Source organism: Bufo gargarizans, chromosome 6 (genome assembly GCF_014858855.1).
Source record: "Bufo gargarizans isolate SCDJY-AF-19 chromosome 6, ASM1485885v1, whole genome shotgun sequence".
NCBI classification, from domain to species: Eukaryota; Metazoa; Chordata; class Amphibia; order Anura; family Bufonidae; genus Bufo; species Bufo gargarizans.
Window position 1 is genome coordinate 74,907,041 of NC_058085.1, and position 17,123 is coordinate 74,924,163.

At 48.9% G+C, this 17,123-nt stretch overlaps 1 protein-coding gene across 2 annotated transcripts in view; it reads right to left on the minus strand.

The window, feature by feature from the left end:
• Window positions 1–8,626: 8,626 nt before the first annotated feature.
• PCIF1 (phosphorylated CTD interacting factor 1) overlaps window positions 8,627–17,123 on the minus strand; it is a 78,961-nt gene continuing 70,464 nt past the window's right edge. The window contains exon 16 of one of the 2 annotated variants that reach the window (XM_044299215.1): window positions 8,627–9,451. In XM_044299215.1, the coding sequence (XP_044155150.1) occupies window positions 9,238–9,451 (214 nt within the window). In that variant the 3' untranslated portion in view covers window positions 8,627–9,237. The remainder of the gene's footprint in view (window positions 9,452–17,123) is intronic. The other variant, XR_006390520.1, reaches the window with a different exon arrangement.

Sequence of the window (17,123 nt, forward strand, 5' to 3'; positions counted from 1 at the left end):
ATTTCACAGATTTAGGCCTCTGGAAATGGTATCGAGTACCCAAGGGCTCAAGGAAATACTCCTCCATTCTAAAGCGAAACCCTTCAGTCTGCCCCCTACCGGAATGCTGGCGTCATTGCTGGTCAGACTTCTTTTTATCTGAGGAGGGCTGGTTAAAGAAAAAATTTCTGCTCTTCCTTTGACCCCTAAACCGGTCTTCCCTAGGTTTTCTATCCTGTTCCTGGTTACTTTTAAAGGGACGAAAGGAGCGACTAAACCTGTTTTTACTGGGGAAAGAGCTCTGAAAACCGGGAAACTTTCTCTGTCAGCCGCCTTATCCAGGAGGTCGTCCAAACTAGGACCAAAGAGGTACTCCCCCTCACATGGAACTCCGCAAAGCTTAGTCTTGGAGGCAGTATCGCCACTCCAATTCTTTATCCACAGTGCTCTCCGAGCAGAGTTGGATAAGGCTGCTGACTTAGCGGCCAGTCTGACTGAGTCGGCAGATGCATCCGCTAAAAAATCAGCTGCTTTTTTAATCGTAGGGAGGGAGGCCAGTATCTCCTCACGGGGACTCCTGTTTTTTAGCTGGGCTTCTAATTCGGATAGCCAAACAATTTAAGAACGGGCCGTACAGGTGGAGACTATACTGGGCCTAAAGGATGAGGTAGATGCCTCCCAAGATCCTTTAAGAAAAGCGTCTGCTTTTTTATCTAGAGGGTCTTTCAGTATACCGGTATCCTCAAATGGCAAAGCCGTTTTCCTAGAGACCTTGGAGATGGCTACGTCAATACGGGGAGCCCTATCCCAGGAGGCAGAGTCCTCTTCTTTAAAGGGGTATTTGCGTTTGAGATTCTTGGAGATAAATACTCTCTTATTTGGTTTCTTCCACTCCCCTTTAATCAACGCAGCTACATTTTTGTGTACCGGAAAAGTACCATGTTGTCTGGCTTCTAACCCTTCAAACATAATGTCCTGAAAGGAACGGGGCTCCCGGGTCTCTTCTATGCCCATAGTAGAACGAACGGCTTTTAAAAGCTTCTCCGTATCTTCCACCGGGAAACACGGTCTCCGCCCCTGACCTTCCTCCTCATCAGGAGAGGACTGATATGAGACGTCCGAAAGTTCAATTACTGAAGAAGGAAAATCTTCCTCTTCTTCTGAAACAATGGGATTTCGCCGGGTCTCCTTACGAATAGGCCTCTGATCCTTTTTAGCAGTTAAAGAGGAGTTAACCTCTGACCAAACTAACGCCTGTAGACACTTCTAAAAGGAAGGAGATTCTTCCGCAACTGTTGTGTCTATACAGCCCTGGCACATTTTTTTTATCCCACTCTGAGGGTAACCCCACTTTGCACAAAGCACACTCTCTATTTTTCTTTTTGGCCACCACTTTCTTAGGCTTAACCTGTAAGTAAACAGTAATGCCAATTAGTAAAAAGGAATCTAGGTCCCCACTCACCCCTTCAGAGGTACCGAAGCAGGAGGGACAGCAAGCTCCTCAGATGGCTTGTCTTCCTCCATGATGCAGGCTCAGCCAGGTCGCAAACGGACGCCGGCAATAGGAAAATCGCGCTCCTCTCATAGGGCGCATACCGATGACGTCACCGCCGACGCATGCGCCGGTCACATGACTGCAGGAGCGCTATCCGGCACTCACTGCCGAAGCCCCTCCTCTTCCTCCCCCAGGCGGCCGGCGTCAGTCTTCGCGGCATCTCCACGGAGGCGCCGGCTTCTCCCAGCTCCAGCACACTGAATACCCCCTCCGGAGTTCAGCTGTGCCTCTGTATGGACCCCAGCGCACCTCGATGCCGCCAATTCTCAGGGACCGCAGGTCAGTAGCGGAGCACCACCAGAGAGAGGGATCTGATGCATCCATGCTGCAGGCTTCCCACCAGACAGGAAATCACACTGAAGGGGAGGAGAGTGTCCGCCCTTTTTATTCTGCAGGTTTCCTGTCTCGGGGGGCGGATTCTCCTCTCTCTGGTGGTGCTGTCATGGGCGATAGGAAAAGCCACTGTTTAGTTAGCGCCCAAATGAACAAGGACTTTAGTTTTATGGTTTATTTATGTGCCTTAGTTTCACTCAAGTGACTGTATGACCTTTATAGAAAAAATAAACAGTATTGGACTTTTAAACTACAGAATCCAGTGAAATCTGACATTGCCGACCCCATCCGCACCCGGATCTGCAACAACAGCTATTTGAATTACATTTAAAAAAAATTATAAAAATGGCTGTATGAATGAAATTGAGGCAATACCGCAGATACAGAATTTGGCTTTCTTCTCTCTAGGGCAGCGATGGGGATCATTTAAACTAAATGCAGTGTAAATACGACATCAAATAAAGCTGTCGTGGTGGTAAAAGAAAATGGGAGAATTCTGAGTAATGCTTACCATATGGGTTTATTTAGCTCCAAATTCCCAGATTATACTCCATTAGTGTCAGGTTTCCCCTGTCTCCAAAAGAGCCGATTTATAGTTAAAATGATGTATTTCAACATTTCAATTGCAGCTGGATTAAAAGTGCTGCACACGACTATATTTGCTAGCAGTCACATATTGTAAGTGGACATGGGCCAGATGGTGCGGCATCAGTCACCCATGTGAATCCTGCAGAATTATGGGTTTAGCATTAATGCTTTTATTGCTAGACAGCAGTGCAGCTTGTTCATAGGACTGGCTGACATCCCGTGACCCATACTTTATATCACTTCTAAAAATAGAAAACAAAATGGTTTAGTGGAAATTGGATTCCTAAAAGGTAGGCTATGGAGTATGTATGGCAGTGGCTTGTATAATTAATAGACTGCGGTGCAGCAAGGTGTCAGCTGAACCCTGTGATTTCTTTTGTGCCGCCGTCTATTCACGGTTTACAGTACCCTGATTGCCCTATTCTACACTTAACCACCGTGTGATGTGTGTCAGCTGTCCCTATTACTTTACAGAAGCAGCACCGGGTGCTCAGGGCTTTGCACACAGAAGTCATTACAGCTCCTTTCATCCTATCCTGGGAAATCTGACAAGTCTGTCTGGCTCTACACAGAACTGTAATACAACCAGGGGCATGACCCCTTAAAGGCCCCCTTTCACGGGCTGAGAATTCACCAGATAATCGCCAACGTGCGTTCATTAGCAATTATCTGGAGGTGTAAAGGTGCCGCTGATTACCTGATGAATGAACGAAACGCTAGTTCGTCGGGTAATTGCATTGTTTGTGTAGCCACCTAATTGTCATTTGCCGGCAGCAGATAGAGTCTGTAAGGGGATGAGCGATGGCATTAGCGATCGCTACTTCACATACTGTTGAGGAGCTCTTTGTGTAAATGTGTCTCCTTTACTTGCAGGGAAGGAACGTTTCCTTCCCAGCAATCGCCTGTAAAATTGGCCAGTGTAAAAAGAGTGTTAAGGGACCTTAACGCCAGAGAAAAAGTTCAATTTTGTCCAGTAAAATCCTGGACCCCACTGAACGCTGTACACGTCCATCTGGCAAATGATCCTGCATTTCCTATAACGGAACAGAAGACAGTAAGTGCTAGCACAGATGTGACCTGCAGCTACTGGCTATAGCTACCAAGCACGGATGTTACTGCCACATTGAATTCCATAGGTTAGTTCTGTGCCTACTTACTTAGGCTTTCTCCTGCAGTGAGCTTCTTAAGGTCTCACTACTACTCTTCCCAGTAGATCGGTCAGCGTAAGTGCAGCATATTACAGCTACATAGGACAGTTTTCCAATAAGCCAAAAAGGTACATAAAATAATGTTGTGCCAATTAACTAATAGAAGTGTTGAGATAATACAGCAGACTCCTAGCCATGGGTTCAGTTTATTTTAGGCAAGCACTACCCCTGACTCCCCCCTACCTATCAGGGCAGTGAGGAGAGGGGACAATCCCCTCATCATACATCAAACACATAATTATGATTAGCTGTATTCTGTGTAATAGGAGTATGCACCTATAGGTGTATGCTGCCATAACACAGGATAGCATCTTCAGCTGGCAGATCCATCTTAAAAGGACACTGATAGGCCCAATAAGCATAATTATATATATATATATACACACACACACACACACACACACACACAGGTCTTCAAATGTGTATTAAAAACACAAGTCTAACCCCTGTCCACCTTATGAATACTGCAAACTGATGTTTTATAACCTGAGGTAATCGCTCTTCTTTCTGCCCAAGGGGCTGCCCAGCCAGCCACAACCGCTGTTTTGAAGCGCCGCCCAGCTCATCAATATTCACTTCGCTGGGCAGCTTCTGCTGTCCCCGATGTCTTTGAGAGCAGCGCTCGTCCAATAGAAAGCTATGGGCATCGGACTCACTTTCAGCTTCTGCGCATGCGCCCGGCACCCTCACTCGCCGGGATCACATTGTGCCTCTGCTTATTTGAGGCCACTTCAGCCTCTCCGTTCTGCGCCGGGCACTCTTCTGAGCATCAGGGACAGCAAAAGCCACCCAGTGAAGTGAATATTGATGAGCTGGGCAGCACTTAAAAGCGGCGGTTGGGGCGTGGCTGGCTGGGCAGAAGTGAAGCTGAAACGCCGCCCCTTGGGCAGAAAGAAGAGCGATTACCTCAGGTTATAAAACATCAGTTTGCAGTATTCATAAGGTGGACAGGGGTTAGACTTGTGTTTTTAATACACATTAGAAGACCTGTGCATGTATATATATATATATATATATATAGATAATTATGCTTATTGGACCTGTCAGTGTCCCTTTAAATAACAAATCATAACAGGAGACCGTTCAATGAAAATCAGTGTGAACTCAGGACAGGACACTGATATATGACCATGGAGCTCCGACGCCTGGCGCCCCCGCAGATCAGCTGTTTAAAAAAGCTGTGGTGGTCTGGTGAGCGCTGTTGCTCCTTCCTAGGCCCATGGCTTCACATTTAATCGGTCAAGTGGCACTATTCAAATGAGCTGCAATGCTAAGCATAGCCACTATGCCAGGGATGGCCAACCTGAGGCTCTCCAGCTGTTGCAAAACTACAACTCCCCGCATGCCCAGAGAGCCTACAGCAGGGAATGGTGGGAGTTGTAGTTTTACAACAGCTGGAGAGACGCAGGTTGGCCATGCCTGCACTATGCAATCTATGGCGCTGTGCTTGGTTAACTGTGAGGAGGCCGCAGCTTCTCCGAGCAGCTGATCGGCAGGGGTGCTGGATGTGGGAGCCGCGTCGATCAGACATTAATGCTGAGGTCAACAATATAAAAGGCCCGGAAAACCCCTTTAAAATATACTTTGCACTAAAAAAATAGGCGATAGAAAGAAAGTGAACAATGCAGGGAGAGAGTGCTGGAGGCATATGTAGATTTATTTAAATAAGCCGTAGCTGCCATATTCTTTGTTCTCGTCACTTAAAATAAAAATGCATCCATATAATTCCAGAATATTGTGACAATAATAAATTATTTATACAGACTTGTATATCACATCTCATACTGTGAAGGGGCTGTAAACCTCAGACAATGTGAGCGATGCACTTCTGGAAAAATCGGAATAGTTACACCATCAGTTTTGTTAATTATACATTGTATGTGACCTGAAAATATCACAGAGATTCATATCTTCAGGTTACATGATATATGGCTGGTTCTCACTGAGTGCTTGCTAGTTTTCCTGTGCTTATTTTCTATTTGTCCACAGAACACACAACGGGTGCTAATATGAAGTACACTAGTGTGAACCTGGCCTAAAGCATGATGCATCCACAAGTTATTGAAGACATTACAACTCGCCACAAGCCATGGAGCACAGCGGTGACTTCCAATATCCTGATACTATACTCCTTTCATTTATGTAGTGATAATAAAATATATCTATATTGTCTATAATACCGCCAAATACAGTTATTTGACTAAAGCAGGGTAAAAAAAAACAACAATTGAGACAAGGCTTAGGGAGCATTCACACGAACGTGTTTTTCTTCCGTGTCCGTTCCGCAATTTTGACGGACAATGCACGGACCCATTCATTTCTATGGGTCCGTGAAAATTGCGGTATGCCTTTTATTCTCATCCGTGTGCTGTCCGTTCCGTGTGTCCGTTCTGTGTGTTTTAGAACATGTCCTATACTTGGCCGCAAATCGCGGTCCGTGGCCCCATAGAAAGTCATTGGGTCCGTGAAAAACGGACAGCACACGGAAATGCATCCGTGTGTCATCAGTTTTTAACGGACCCTTGGACTGAAAACATTCTAGGAAACCCCATTTCATTACCCATCCGTTTTTTTTGCGGACCGTGAATAACGGATGACACATGGAAGCAACACGTCCGTATTATACGGACTTGCGGAACGGAAAAGGAAAGATAACTGAAGACATACGGAACACGCTGATCCGTGATTTACGGACCGCAAAACCAACAGGGTCGTGTGAATGCTCCCTTATACTGTGCTCAGACATGGTGCGGTGTGCGGTCTGGCTGATGGAAACAAAACAGAGAAGATGTAGATATGAACACACTGTAAAAGCCAATGAGAAATGTTATATGAAAGATGACTGGTGATGTCAGAGGGGTAGATCTAGTCCTAGATTTAGGAGTACAAGAGAAAAAATAAAAATTATTATATATATTTACTGCAATATTAATTCTCCTGTTCATAGTAGGGGAAATACTGTACCCGTAACAAAGCCTCACATGACATTTCCTTGGATGATACGTAATAAAAATTGTACATTTTATGTGGGGATTTTTAATGTGAGTTAAGGGAAATACTGAATTTCCCCTTAAAGGGAATGTGTCATCAGAAAATTACCTATTTAAATAAAGTATTTGGGGGTCATTTACTACAGCTCTACAGAAGTTTTTGGGGTAGAAAAGTATAAAAATAAAATAAAAAAAAAAGTGGTGTAAGAGGGCCAGAGCTTCACTAGCCGACTTATTTAGAGGAGTTGTGCAGCGATTTATGGTCCATATTCACACATCCGTGAATGTGTCCGCACCCATTCTGAAATTCTGCGGAATGGGTGCGGACCCATTCATTCTCTATAGGGCAGGAATGTCTGCATCCGCATTTCTGGAGCGCGCCGCTGATCTTCCAGTCTGCGGCTCCGGACAAAAATAGAACATGTCCTATTTTTGTCCACAATTGCGGACAAGAATAGGCAGTTCTATAGCGGTGCCGGACGTGTGAATGGACCCTTATATTGATGACCTTTCCTAAGGATAAGTCATCATTATTAGATCAGCGGGGGTCCGACACCTGTGCCGATCAGCTGTATGACGAGGAGACGGCCCTCCAGGAGAATGCTGCTTCCTGGTCATTACACTACCTGTCGTCTCCTGTGGAGCGGCCTGGTAATGTAAATTACAAGTAGTTGTTTCATTGAAGTGAACAAACATTCGTCATTACACTGCACTTCTGAGACGAAGTGCAGTGTAATGAACCGGAAGCGGCACTCGTATGGAGCGCCGCCTTCTCTTCAAACAGCTGATCGGCGGGGTACTGGGTGTCAGACCCCCGCTGATCTGATATTGATGACCTATCCTGGCCTATTGCTGAACAACCCCTTTAACTAGAGCATCTGGATGGAGTAGATTTCAGCTATGGCAAATGGACAGCAGACGATTTGACAATTTATTAAGAGGTGTGCGCCTCTTAATGAATTGGTCAGATCTTTTTCCAGGGGGATTTTTACTGCATAGAAACGGTAGTCCTTAGTAAATGTAAACCCATTTATGTTAAATATATTTTCAAACACTTTTTGGTGATTTTTTTTGTTTTTTAAAACTTTTCTTTGTCATTACATATATATTTAAAAATAAACATGACATTTCATAATTTTCACTCTGGCCACTGAGCCTCAAAATAGACTGACACTTCCTGTTTTGTATAGATCACTTTTTAGGAGTGATCTCATTGTCATCACAGGCAGGGTTACAGATTACACCTATATACAGATAATGGGGGATGGTCACAGCTCACCTCCTCCCCCTCCCTGCACAGGTTACAGAGCATGCCCACTACACTCTCCCACAGTAGTTAATCATCTCCAGATTACAGGTTCATATGGTCCATGTGGCTGGTGTAATTCAGAACTGTGAATGCTGCTAAAAGCTCAGGGGAGATGGCTGCCCCATAATCATGTACAGAAAACAGAATAAAAATGTGCAATCAGAAAATAAAAACACATTAGAAAAAAAGAATACCTTGTGTGGTTTTAATTAGTACAAATATATACTGTATATGTGATACTCCGTTAACGGAGATGGTATCAGAGCAAGTAAATTGCAGTGGATTTCTTGTCTGTGTGGTGGATTTTTTTTTTTTTTACTATTAGAGGCTGTTGCAAATTTTGTGATCATGAAATGTGTAAACATAGCACAAAATAGGAGACCTCTGCAGACATAAAGCAGACAAATCAAAGGGAGCAGCAGGTGGTTGTTACAAATGCAGAGGAATGCCACAGCCAGCCCATATGCTGACATTTAAGCCAAATATATAATACTTGTTACAGCAAACAGATCACTGAAGAGGGGACTAAATGTCCTTCGGTGCAGGGTTTTTTGACCAGTGTCTGGGGAGATAATAGGCTTTGCTGATGCTCCTCTGCATGCATGCAGTTTGGTGTCATTTATTTAGTTGCATATTTTGTTTTTTTTAGTTAATACTCGGAGACTGTAATCAAAAATAGACCTTTTACTGTTCGATAAAAGTAATAAAATGGTTAGACATTAAATTAATTACAAGGAATATTTAGCACATAACCAACGTGCACCAATCACAATACCGGGGGAAAAAAAGCACATACACACAAAATGGAAGTGGAGAGTAAAACATGCAAATCCCTAACACCAAAGATACTGCACTTTGCAGATACATAGAGCTATATACATGGGAAAGCTGCATACATGCCCTTAGATAGGAGGCAAAGTCATACTCACGAGCAGCGCAGCACACACACAACTTCACACATCGGAGTTCTATCCTCTCTTCACACAGAACTATGTGGCCTCCCCATACTTCCACATGGCAGAGGACTAATGACCACATATCTTACAGATAAAGAATTCATAGGCATGTATCATCCTCTACCTAATATCAATCAGGGGTACAAAAAGTCCAACGCCATGACCACTGTAACTGGTGGATTCTCATAGTCAGCTTTACAGTACAAAGACTAGGGGAGACCAGAATTACGTCCTAGTGAAAGGAGAGTTACTCTCTGCCCTAATGACTAGGGCATATATTGCCCACAGAAATGGGAATGTCAGTTTTCCATCTAGGCTTCTAATTATTCACACTGTCCTTGCTAGTGCCCTCCTCCCTTGTAGACTCTTTCTCAGAGGACCCAGAGGAGGAATTGGAAAACCTTCCCGAGTGTTTATATGCTGTACACAGCTCCTGAACACGCTCTGGGGTAGGGGTCCACTTCTGGAAGCCGGCTTCGTTTTGCAAAAACAGTACGGCAGTATTGTGCACAGCCTTGTAATACAGTTCATCTCTGTGATAAGAAGAGGAGAAGAATGGTAAATATATAATAGCAAAAAAATTAATAAATTCTGTAACTATTGTAGAATAACTGTGAAAAAGAAAGTACGAGTAAAATGATAAGCTGAAAGCCACATATAATAGGGAGCATGAAAGGCTTACAGTACATTTAAAAATGCTACACTGAATAAACATACATATATATACAGTAGTAACAGACAACTTAGGCACCTTTTACATATGCGAGAATTCCGTGTGGGTCCGAGGTGAATGTATTGCACCCGCACTGAATCCGGACCAATTCACTTTAATGGAGCTGCTCAGATGAGCGGTGATTTTCACGCATCACTTGTGCGTTGCGTGAAAATCGCAGCATGTTCTATATTCTGTGTTTTTCACGCAACGCAGGCCCCATAGAAATGAATGGTCTGCATGAAAATCGCAAGCAAGTGCGAATGTGGTGCAATTTTTACACATGGTTGCTATGAGATGATGTGAGTAAATTGCTAAAAAGGAGATTTTTGTATAACTTACCAGTTAAATCTCTTTCTCGCTCTTCCTTGGGGGACACAGACCTTGGGTATAGCTCAGCTCCCTAGGAGGCGTGACACTAAGTAAAACTGTTAAGCCCCTCCTCCATCAGCTATACCCTCAGCCTGGAGATAGAGGCTACCAGTTGCGTGTCCAAGTAGTGAAAGGATAACAACCAATAACGGAAACAACCAGCCAGCAACCCAACGGGGCGCCAGACCATAACCCTGTAACCAAACACAGAAGGGTGGGTGCTGTGTCCCCCAAGGAAGAGCGAGAAAGAGATTTAACTGGTAAGTTATACAAAAATCTCCTTTTCTCGCCCATTTTCCTTGGGGGACACAGACCTTGGGACGTTCAAGAGCAGTCCAAGAAGGGAGGGACCACAAACCCAAGGCGGAACACCACCAGAGCATCAGGAAACCGCTGCCTGCAAAACCAGGCGGCCCAAAGCAGCATCCGCATGCACCCTATAGAACTTTGTGAAAGTGTGCAGAGAGGACCAAGTGGCTGCTTTGCACAACTGTTCAGCCGAGGCCCGATGCCTCTGCGCCCAGGAAGCTCCGACTGCTCTGGTGGAATGAGCAGTGACGCCGAAAGGCGGAGGTCTGCCCTTGGCTCGATAAGCCTCAGACACCGCCAGTTTAATGAAACGGGCAATAGCCACCTTGGAGACCGCCAACCCTCTGCGCGAACCCTCCGGAACCACAAACAGGGAGTCCGTGCGCCGAAAGGACCCGGTGACCTCCAAGTAAATCCTCAACGCCCTGACCACATCCAGACGGTGCAGTTCCCGTTCTCTGGGGTGGGAAGGAGAGGGACAGAGCGACGGAAGGACGATGTCCTCATTGATGTGAAAGGCGGAGACCACCTTTGGCAGGAAAGTCGGGACAGGCCGAAGCACAACCTTATCCTGGTGGAAGATCAGGAAAGGTTCGGAGCAAGAAAGAGCCGCTAACTCCGACACCCGTCGGAGAGACGTGACGGCCACAAGAAAGATGACCTTGCAGGACAGAAGGCGAAGGGAGACCTCCCGTAAAGGCTCGAAGGGGGCTGATTGGAGCGCCGAGAGCACCACATTCAGGTCCCAGGAAGGAACTGGAGGGCGGTACGGCGGAACAGAGTGAGCCACCCCTTGTAAGAAGGTCTTAATTGGCCCTAGAGGGGCCAGGGGACGCTGGAGAAGAATAGACAGCGCCGAAATCTGACCCTTCAGAGAACTGAGGCACAGCCCCAGGTCCAGACCCGACTGGAGGAAGGACAGGATTGTGGGAAGAGAAAACCGGAGAGGTGGGATGCTCCGGGACTCACAGAACCCCAGATAGGACCTCCAAACCCGATAGTAGATCCTAGAGGATACGGGCTTACGAGCCCGGATCATGGTGCGGACTACGTCCGCGGAGAAACCCCGTCGCGTTAAGACGGCGGTCTCAATAGCCACGCCGTCAAACGTAGCGAGCCTAAATGCTCGTGGAAGATCGGTCCCTGAGAGAGAAGGTCTTCCCTGGAGGGCAGTGGCCACGGTGCGTCTGCCATCAGCAACATTAGGTCGGCGTACCAAGACCGGCGGGGCCAATCCGGGGCGATTAGAATCGCGGGGACGCCCTCTACCGCGATCCTCCGAAGAACCCGTGGCAGGAGGGGAAAAGGAGGAAAGACGTACAGAAGGGAGAATTCGCGCCACGGAAGGACAAGCGCGTCGGCGCCGTATGCCTTCGGGTCCCGTGCCCTGGCCAGGTATAGGGGGACCTTGTGGTTGAATTTGGAGGCCATGAGGTCCACGTCGGGGCGACCCCAGCGAAGACAAAGGGCTTCGAACACCTCTGGGTGCAGGGACCATTCTCCCGGGTCGATGGTGGACCGGCTGAGGAAATCCGCCGCCCAGTTGTCCACCCCCGGGATGTAAATCGCAGATAAGGCCGGCACGTGCGTCTCCGCCCAGAGGAGAATGAGGGTCACCTCTTGCATCGCTGCAGCGCTGCGAGTGCCTCCCTGATGGTTTATGTATGCCACAGCCGTGGCATTGTCCGATTGGATCCGAACAGGGTGGCCCCTCAGCAGATGGGTCCAGTGTCTGAGGGACAGAAGAATCGCCCTCAGTTCCAGAATATTGATTGGAAGTCTGGACTCCGATAGAGACCAAACGCCCTGGACGGACCGGGGAGGGAAAACCCCCCCCCCACCCCCGTAAGCTGGCATCTGTGGTAATCACCAGCCAGTTCAGTGGAAGGAAGGACTTCCCCCTTAGAGGGATATGCAACCACCAGCCGAGGGAAGCCCGAGCCAGGGGAGGCAGAAGAAAGGTCCTGTCCAGACTCCTCGGTGATTTGTCCCAGGCCGACAGAATTGCCCTCTGAAAGGTGCGGGATCGGAATTGTGCGAACGGCACCGCTTCGAAACAGGCAACCATCTTTCCCAACAACCGCATGCTGGATCTGAGGGAAGGGCGGTGATGACGGAGGAGACTGCGAACCGACCCGCGAAGGGCCAGACGCTTGTCCGACGGAAGGCGGACCTCCGCCAACTCTGTATCCAGGAGCATCCCCAGGAAGATCAGCCGTCTGGAGGGGGTAAGGGAAGATTTGGGGTGGTTGATAATCCAACCGAACCGCGTCAGGGTCTCCAGAGTGAGTTCCACACTGCGGGATGTCTGAGAGAAGGAGGGTGCCTTGACCAGGATGTCGTCCAAGTATGGGAGAAGAAAAACACTTCTTGAACGTAGAAGGGCCAAGACAGGGGCCAGGACCTTGGTGAACACTCGAGGAGCCGTCGCCAGACCAAAGGGAAGGGCGACGAATTGGAAGTGATCGTCCCCCACCGCGAAGCGCAGGAAGCGGTGATGACATGGAGCAACCGGAACGTGGAGGTATGCATCCTGAATGTCGATTGAGGCCATGAAATCCCCTCTTTCCAGGGAGGCCACTGCGGACCTGAGAGACTCCATCCGGAATCTCTGCAGTCGGAGAAAACGGTTCAGGCGTTTTAGGTCCAAGATCGGACGCACTGAGCCTTCCTTCTTGGGAACCACAAAGAGGTTTGAGTAGAACCCCCTGAACCTTTCCGTCGGAGGCACGGGGGCGACGACACCCTTGTCCATTAGAGAGTGAATGGCCGCGAAGAAGGCGGCCACTCGTACGGGATCTCGCGGAGGACGGGATCGGAAGAAACGGTCTGGCGGAATGGACGCAAATTCGATTTTGTATCCGCAAGATACAATCTCGAGCGCCCATGCGTCTGAGATGTGGGCCCGCCATACGTTCCTGAATAGGAGAAGGCGGCCCCCCACCCGGGTGGGTGGGGGCGCACCTTCAGGCAGAGGGCTGCTGGCCTGTGGGAGCCCGTGCAGGCTGGGACTTGCGCCAGGTAGGTTGCGTCCGAAAAAACGGCTTCTTGCGTCTATCCTGGGCTGGGCCAGAGGAAGAAGAACTGGCTGCGGGTCTAGACCCGGTGGGCTTGCGAAAGGACCGAAAACGGGACGAACCAGCGCGACCACGGGGGGCGCCCATTGGCCTGGACTGGGGGAGGTGAGTACTCTTCCCACCCGTGGCCTCTGATATAAGCTCGTCCAGACGGGTTCCGAACAGGCGGGAACCCGTGAATGGTAGGCCGGCCAAAGAGCGTTTGGAAGCGGCGTCCGCCGCCCAAACCTTCAGCCAGAGTTCCCTCCTGACAGAAACTGCCAGGGCAGAGGAACGGGCAATGAGGGCACCCGCATCAAGGGAGGCCTCACAGACGAATTTTCCGGCCTGAACAATTAGTTGGGCTAAGGAACGGAGGTCCTGAACAGGGACGTCCGACCCCAACTCCCGTTCCAGTTGCAAACCCCATTCAGAGACCGCTTTGCCAACCCAGGCGGAGGCAAAGACCGGTCTAAGGGCCGAACCAGAGGCAGTAAATATGGCCTTGGAGAGGGATTCCGTACGACGGTCCTCAACAGACTGGAGGGAAGATCCGTCCTGTACAGGAATAGTAGTGCTTTTGGACAGGCGAGCCACGGGAGGATCAACCTTAGGCGGGGATGTCCACGTGGTCACAGAATCCGCTGGAAAGGGATAACAAATGTCCAGCTTTTTGGGTGTAATAAAGCGGACGTTAGGCCGAGTCCAAGCCTTGGATACCACAGAAGAAAAATCAGCGTGTATGGGAAAAACCTTGGAGGCCTGTTTGGGGCGGAGAAAGGACACGCCGGCCTGTTCAGAGCTGGGGGGGTCATCGTGTAGCTGAAAGGTATCACGGATGCTAGTGACAAGATGCCCCACCGCGGACGCCAATTTGGACGGAAACTCTGAGTCCATGTCCACGTCCGAATCCGCCAGTTCTCCCTCAGAAAGCGTATCCCTTTGAGAGGATAGACTTGACTGAGCTCGCACGCATGGCGGAGAGAGCGAAGCATCTGGAGAAGATGTGCGCTCAACCCTTGAACGTTTCTGAGTATGCCGGGCCCTGGAAGATTCGCTGGGAGGCAGGGAACCAGTGGGGGCGGCAGAAACGGTAGTCCCAGCGGGTGCGACAGGGATTGTGGCAGCCTGCGGGAGAGGCGGTCTATCCACGAGACGGCCCACTACGTGTGTAAGGCTTTCCACCGCCTGAGACAGAGACCTAGCCCAGTCAGGGGGTTCAGAGGCACCGGGGGGCGCAGCGGGAAGCGGGCCCTGCACCGGGGCCTGACATGCAAGGCAATGCGGCTCAGATTGCCCACGCGGAAAAAGTTCCTTACAGGCGGTACAGGCATGGTACCAGGGTTTGGGGGCACCTGTGGGATCTGACATGCTGAAGTGTGGTTGTACTCTAATATAGAGACCACAAAGGGTTATAGCAGCTATGACCAGGAGGGTTAGGAGAGGGTTAACTGTCCTACCAGTGCCTCAGAAGAACGTCAGGAGATGGCCCAGATCAGCAGCAGCAGAGAAGCAGTGAACAGCAGTGAGCAGCAGAGAGCGCCCACAGAAGCCGAGCGATGTACACAGGAGGTTAGAGTCCCCCACCGTGTCCCAGCTTCCTGTCAGGAGTGAGGAAGCGCGGGAAACCTCAGCAGAAAGCGCGGGGAACAAGCCCCGCCCCCTCCAGCGCTTGAAATGTCTCCTGTGAAGGAGAACGTAGCTCCGCCCCCAAAATGACGCGCGCGTAAGCCCCGCCCCCTGCCGGGACCGCTAAGCCCCGCCCCCCGTTCTCGGCGGGAAGGGGGGGAGAGAGAAGAGAAAAATGGAGTCAGCCCCGAATGAGGGGGAGGGGGGGGGGGGGAAGGTGGAAAGATAGCAGCGTGGGGGGGAACGGCGTGGGGGTGCTGAGGATGCTGCTGTGCTGCATTGTCCTGCAGATGAGCGCTCAGAATGAGCGACCACGGGTGCCCCCCTTACCCAGAGGGGTAGATGCTGCAGATAGGGACGGGGTATGGGCTGGAATAGCCATCTCACCGTCCGACGTCTTCACCCTCAGTCCTTTCCAGCAGGGTCGCCCCTTCAGCCACTGGCACCGCAGTGGCAGGAAGCTGGAAGAGGGGCTTGGCGTGCGGGCGACCCCCTAGCTGGCGGGATGTAGGGGAGCCATTGCTGCCCAGATCCTCCTATTGCTTCTGTGGGGGAGGCAGCAGTGCAGATAAGTTGGCACTGGCGCAGCTCAACCCCGGGAGAGCAGAGAGGTCTAATGCGTCTCTGGTATCCCTAGGAAAAAATAAAATAACAAAATTAGAAGAAAAAGTAAAAATAACAAGGAGAAAACAGCCCTGCAGTAGCAGGGAGTGTCTTGCCTCCTTGGACACTAAGCTAAAACTGGTAGCCTCTATCTCCAGGCTGAGGGTATAGCTGATGGAGGAGGGGCTTAACAGTTTTACTTAGTGTCACGCCTCCTAGGGAGCTGAGCTATACCCAAGGTCTGTGTCCCCCAAGGAAAATGGGCGAGAAAGTCAACTTACTGTATTTTTGCCTTATAACATGGTTATTACAGAATGCTTACTAAAATGTGGCTTTAGGGTTTAATAAAAAAAAAATAAAAAATTAACTCACCTTATCCTGTTTGCGCAGCCGGCATCATCATCTTTCTGGACCTGCCAAAGGACCTTTGATGATGTGAATCTTCTATCTTCATTCAGCAGCACCTGTGCTGACATCACCAACGATTATGTCATCAAAGGTCCTTTGGCGGGTCCTGGAAGAAGATGATGCCGGCTGCGCGAACAACAGGATGAGGCGAGTACATTTTTTTTTGTCTTTTTTAACCCCTCATGCCACATTTTAGTGAGCATTCTGTATTTAGAATGCTATTATTTTCCCTTATAACTACGTTATAAGGGAAAATAATAAAATGAATAGAACACCTAACCCAAACTCGAACTTCAGTGAAGAAGTTCGGGTCTGTGTACCACAGTCAGTTTTTTATCACGCACCCGCGCGATAAAAACTGAACATCGGAACGCAATCGCAGTCAAAACAGACTGCAATTGTGTACCTACTCGCACAATTTTCCCTGATTGCAGGCGCAACACATCCGGACACGCTCGTCTGCAAGGGGCCTTATAAGGAAGCAGTATAAGGGTACTTTCACACTTACGGCAGAGTGATCCGGCAAGCAGTTCCGTTGCCATCTGCATGAAAACGGACAGCATTTGTAGACGGATCTGTCTCACAAATGCATTGCAAGAGCGGATCCGTCTGTCAGTTTGTCATAGGGACAAACAGATCCGTTTCTATTTTTTTTTTCACAAAAGACCAGGAAGGACAGATTCGGCACTGTGGTATTTTCAATGCCGGATCCGGCACTAATACATTTCAATGTAAATTAGTGCCGGATCCGCCAAGTGTTCCGGAATTTGGGACGGAGATAAAACAGCAGCATGCAAAAAGACTGAACTAAAGACAATCTGATGCATCCTGAACGGATTGCTCTCCATTCAGAATGCATGGGGATATGCCTGATCAGTTCTTTTCTGGTATAGAGCCCCTAGGACGGAACTCTATGCCGGAAAAGAAAAACGCTAGTGTGAGAGTACCCTAAGCAAATATACACAATAAAGAAGTCATTTACTAAGGTCCCTTTCACACGAGCGAGTTTTCCGCGCGGGTGCAATGTGCGACGTGAACGCATAGCACTTGCACTGAATCCTGACCCATTCATTTCAATGGGTCTGTGTACATGAGCGTTGTTTTTCACGCATCAGT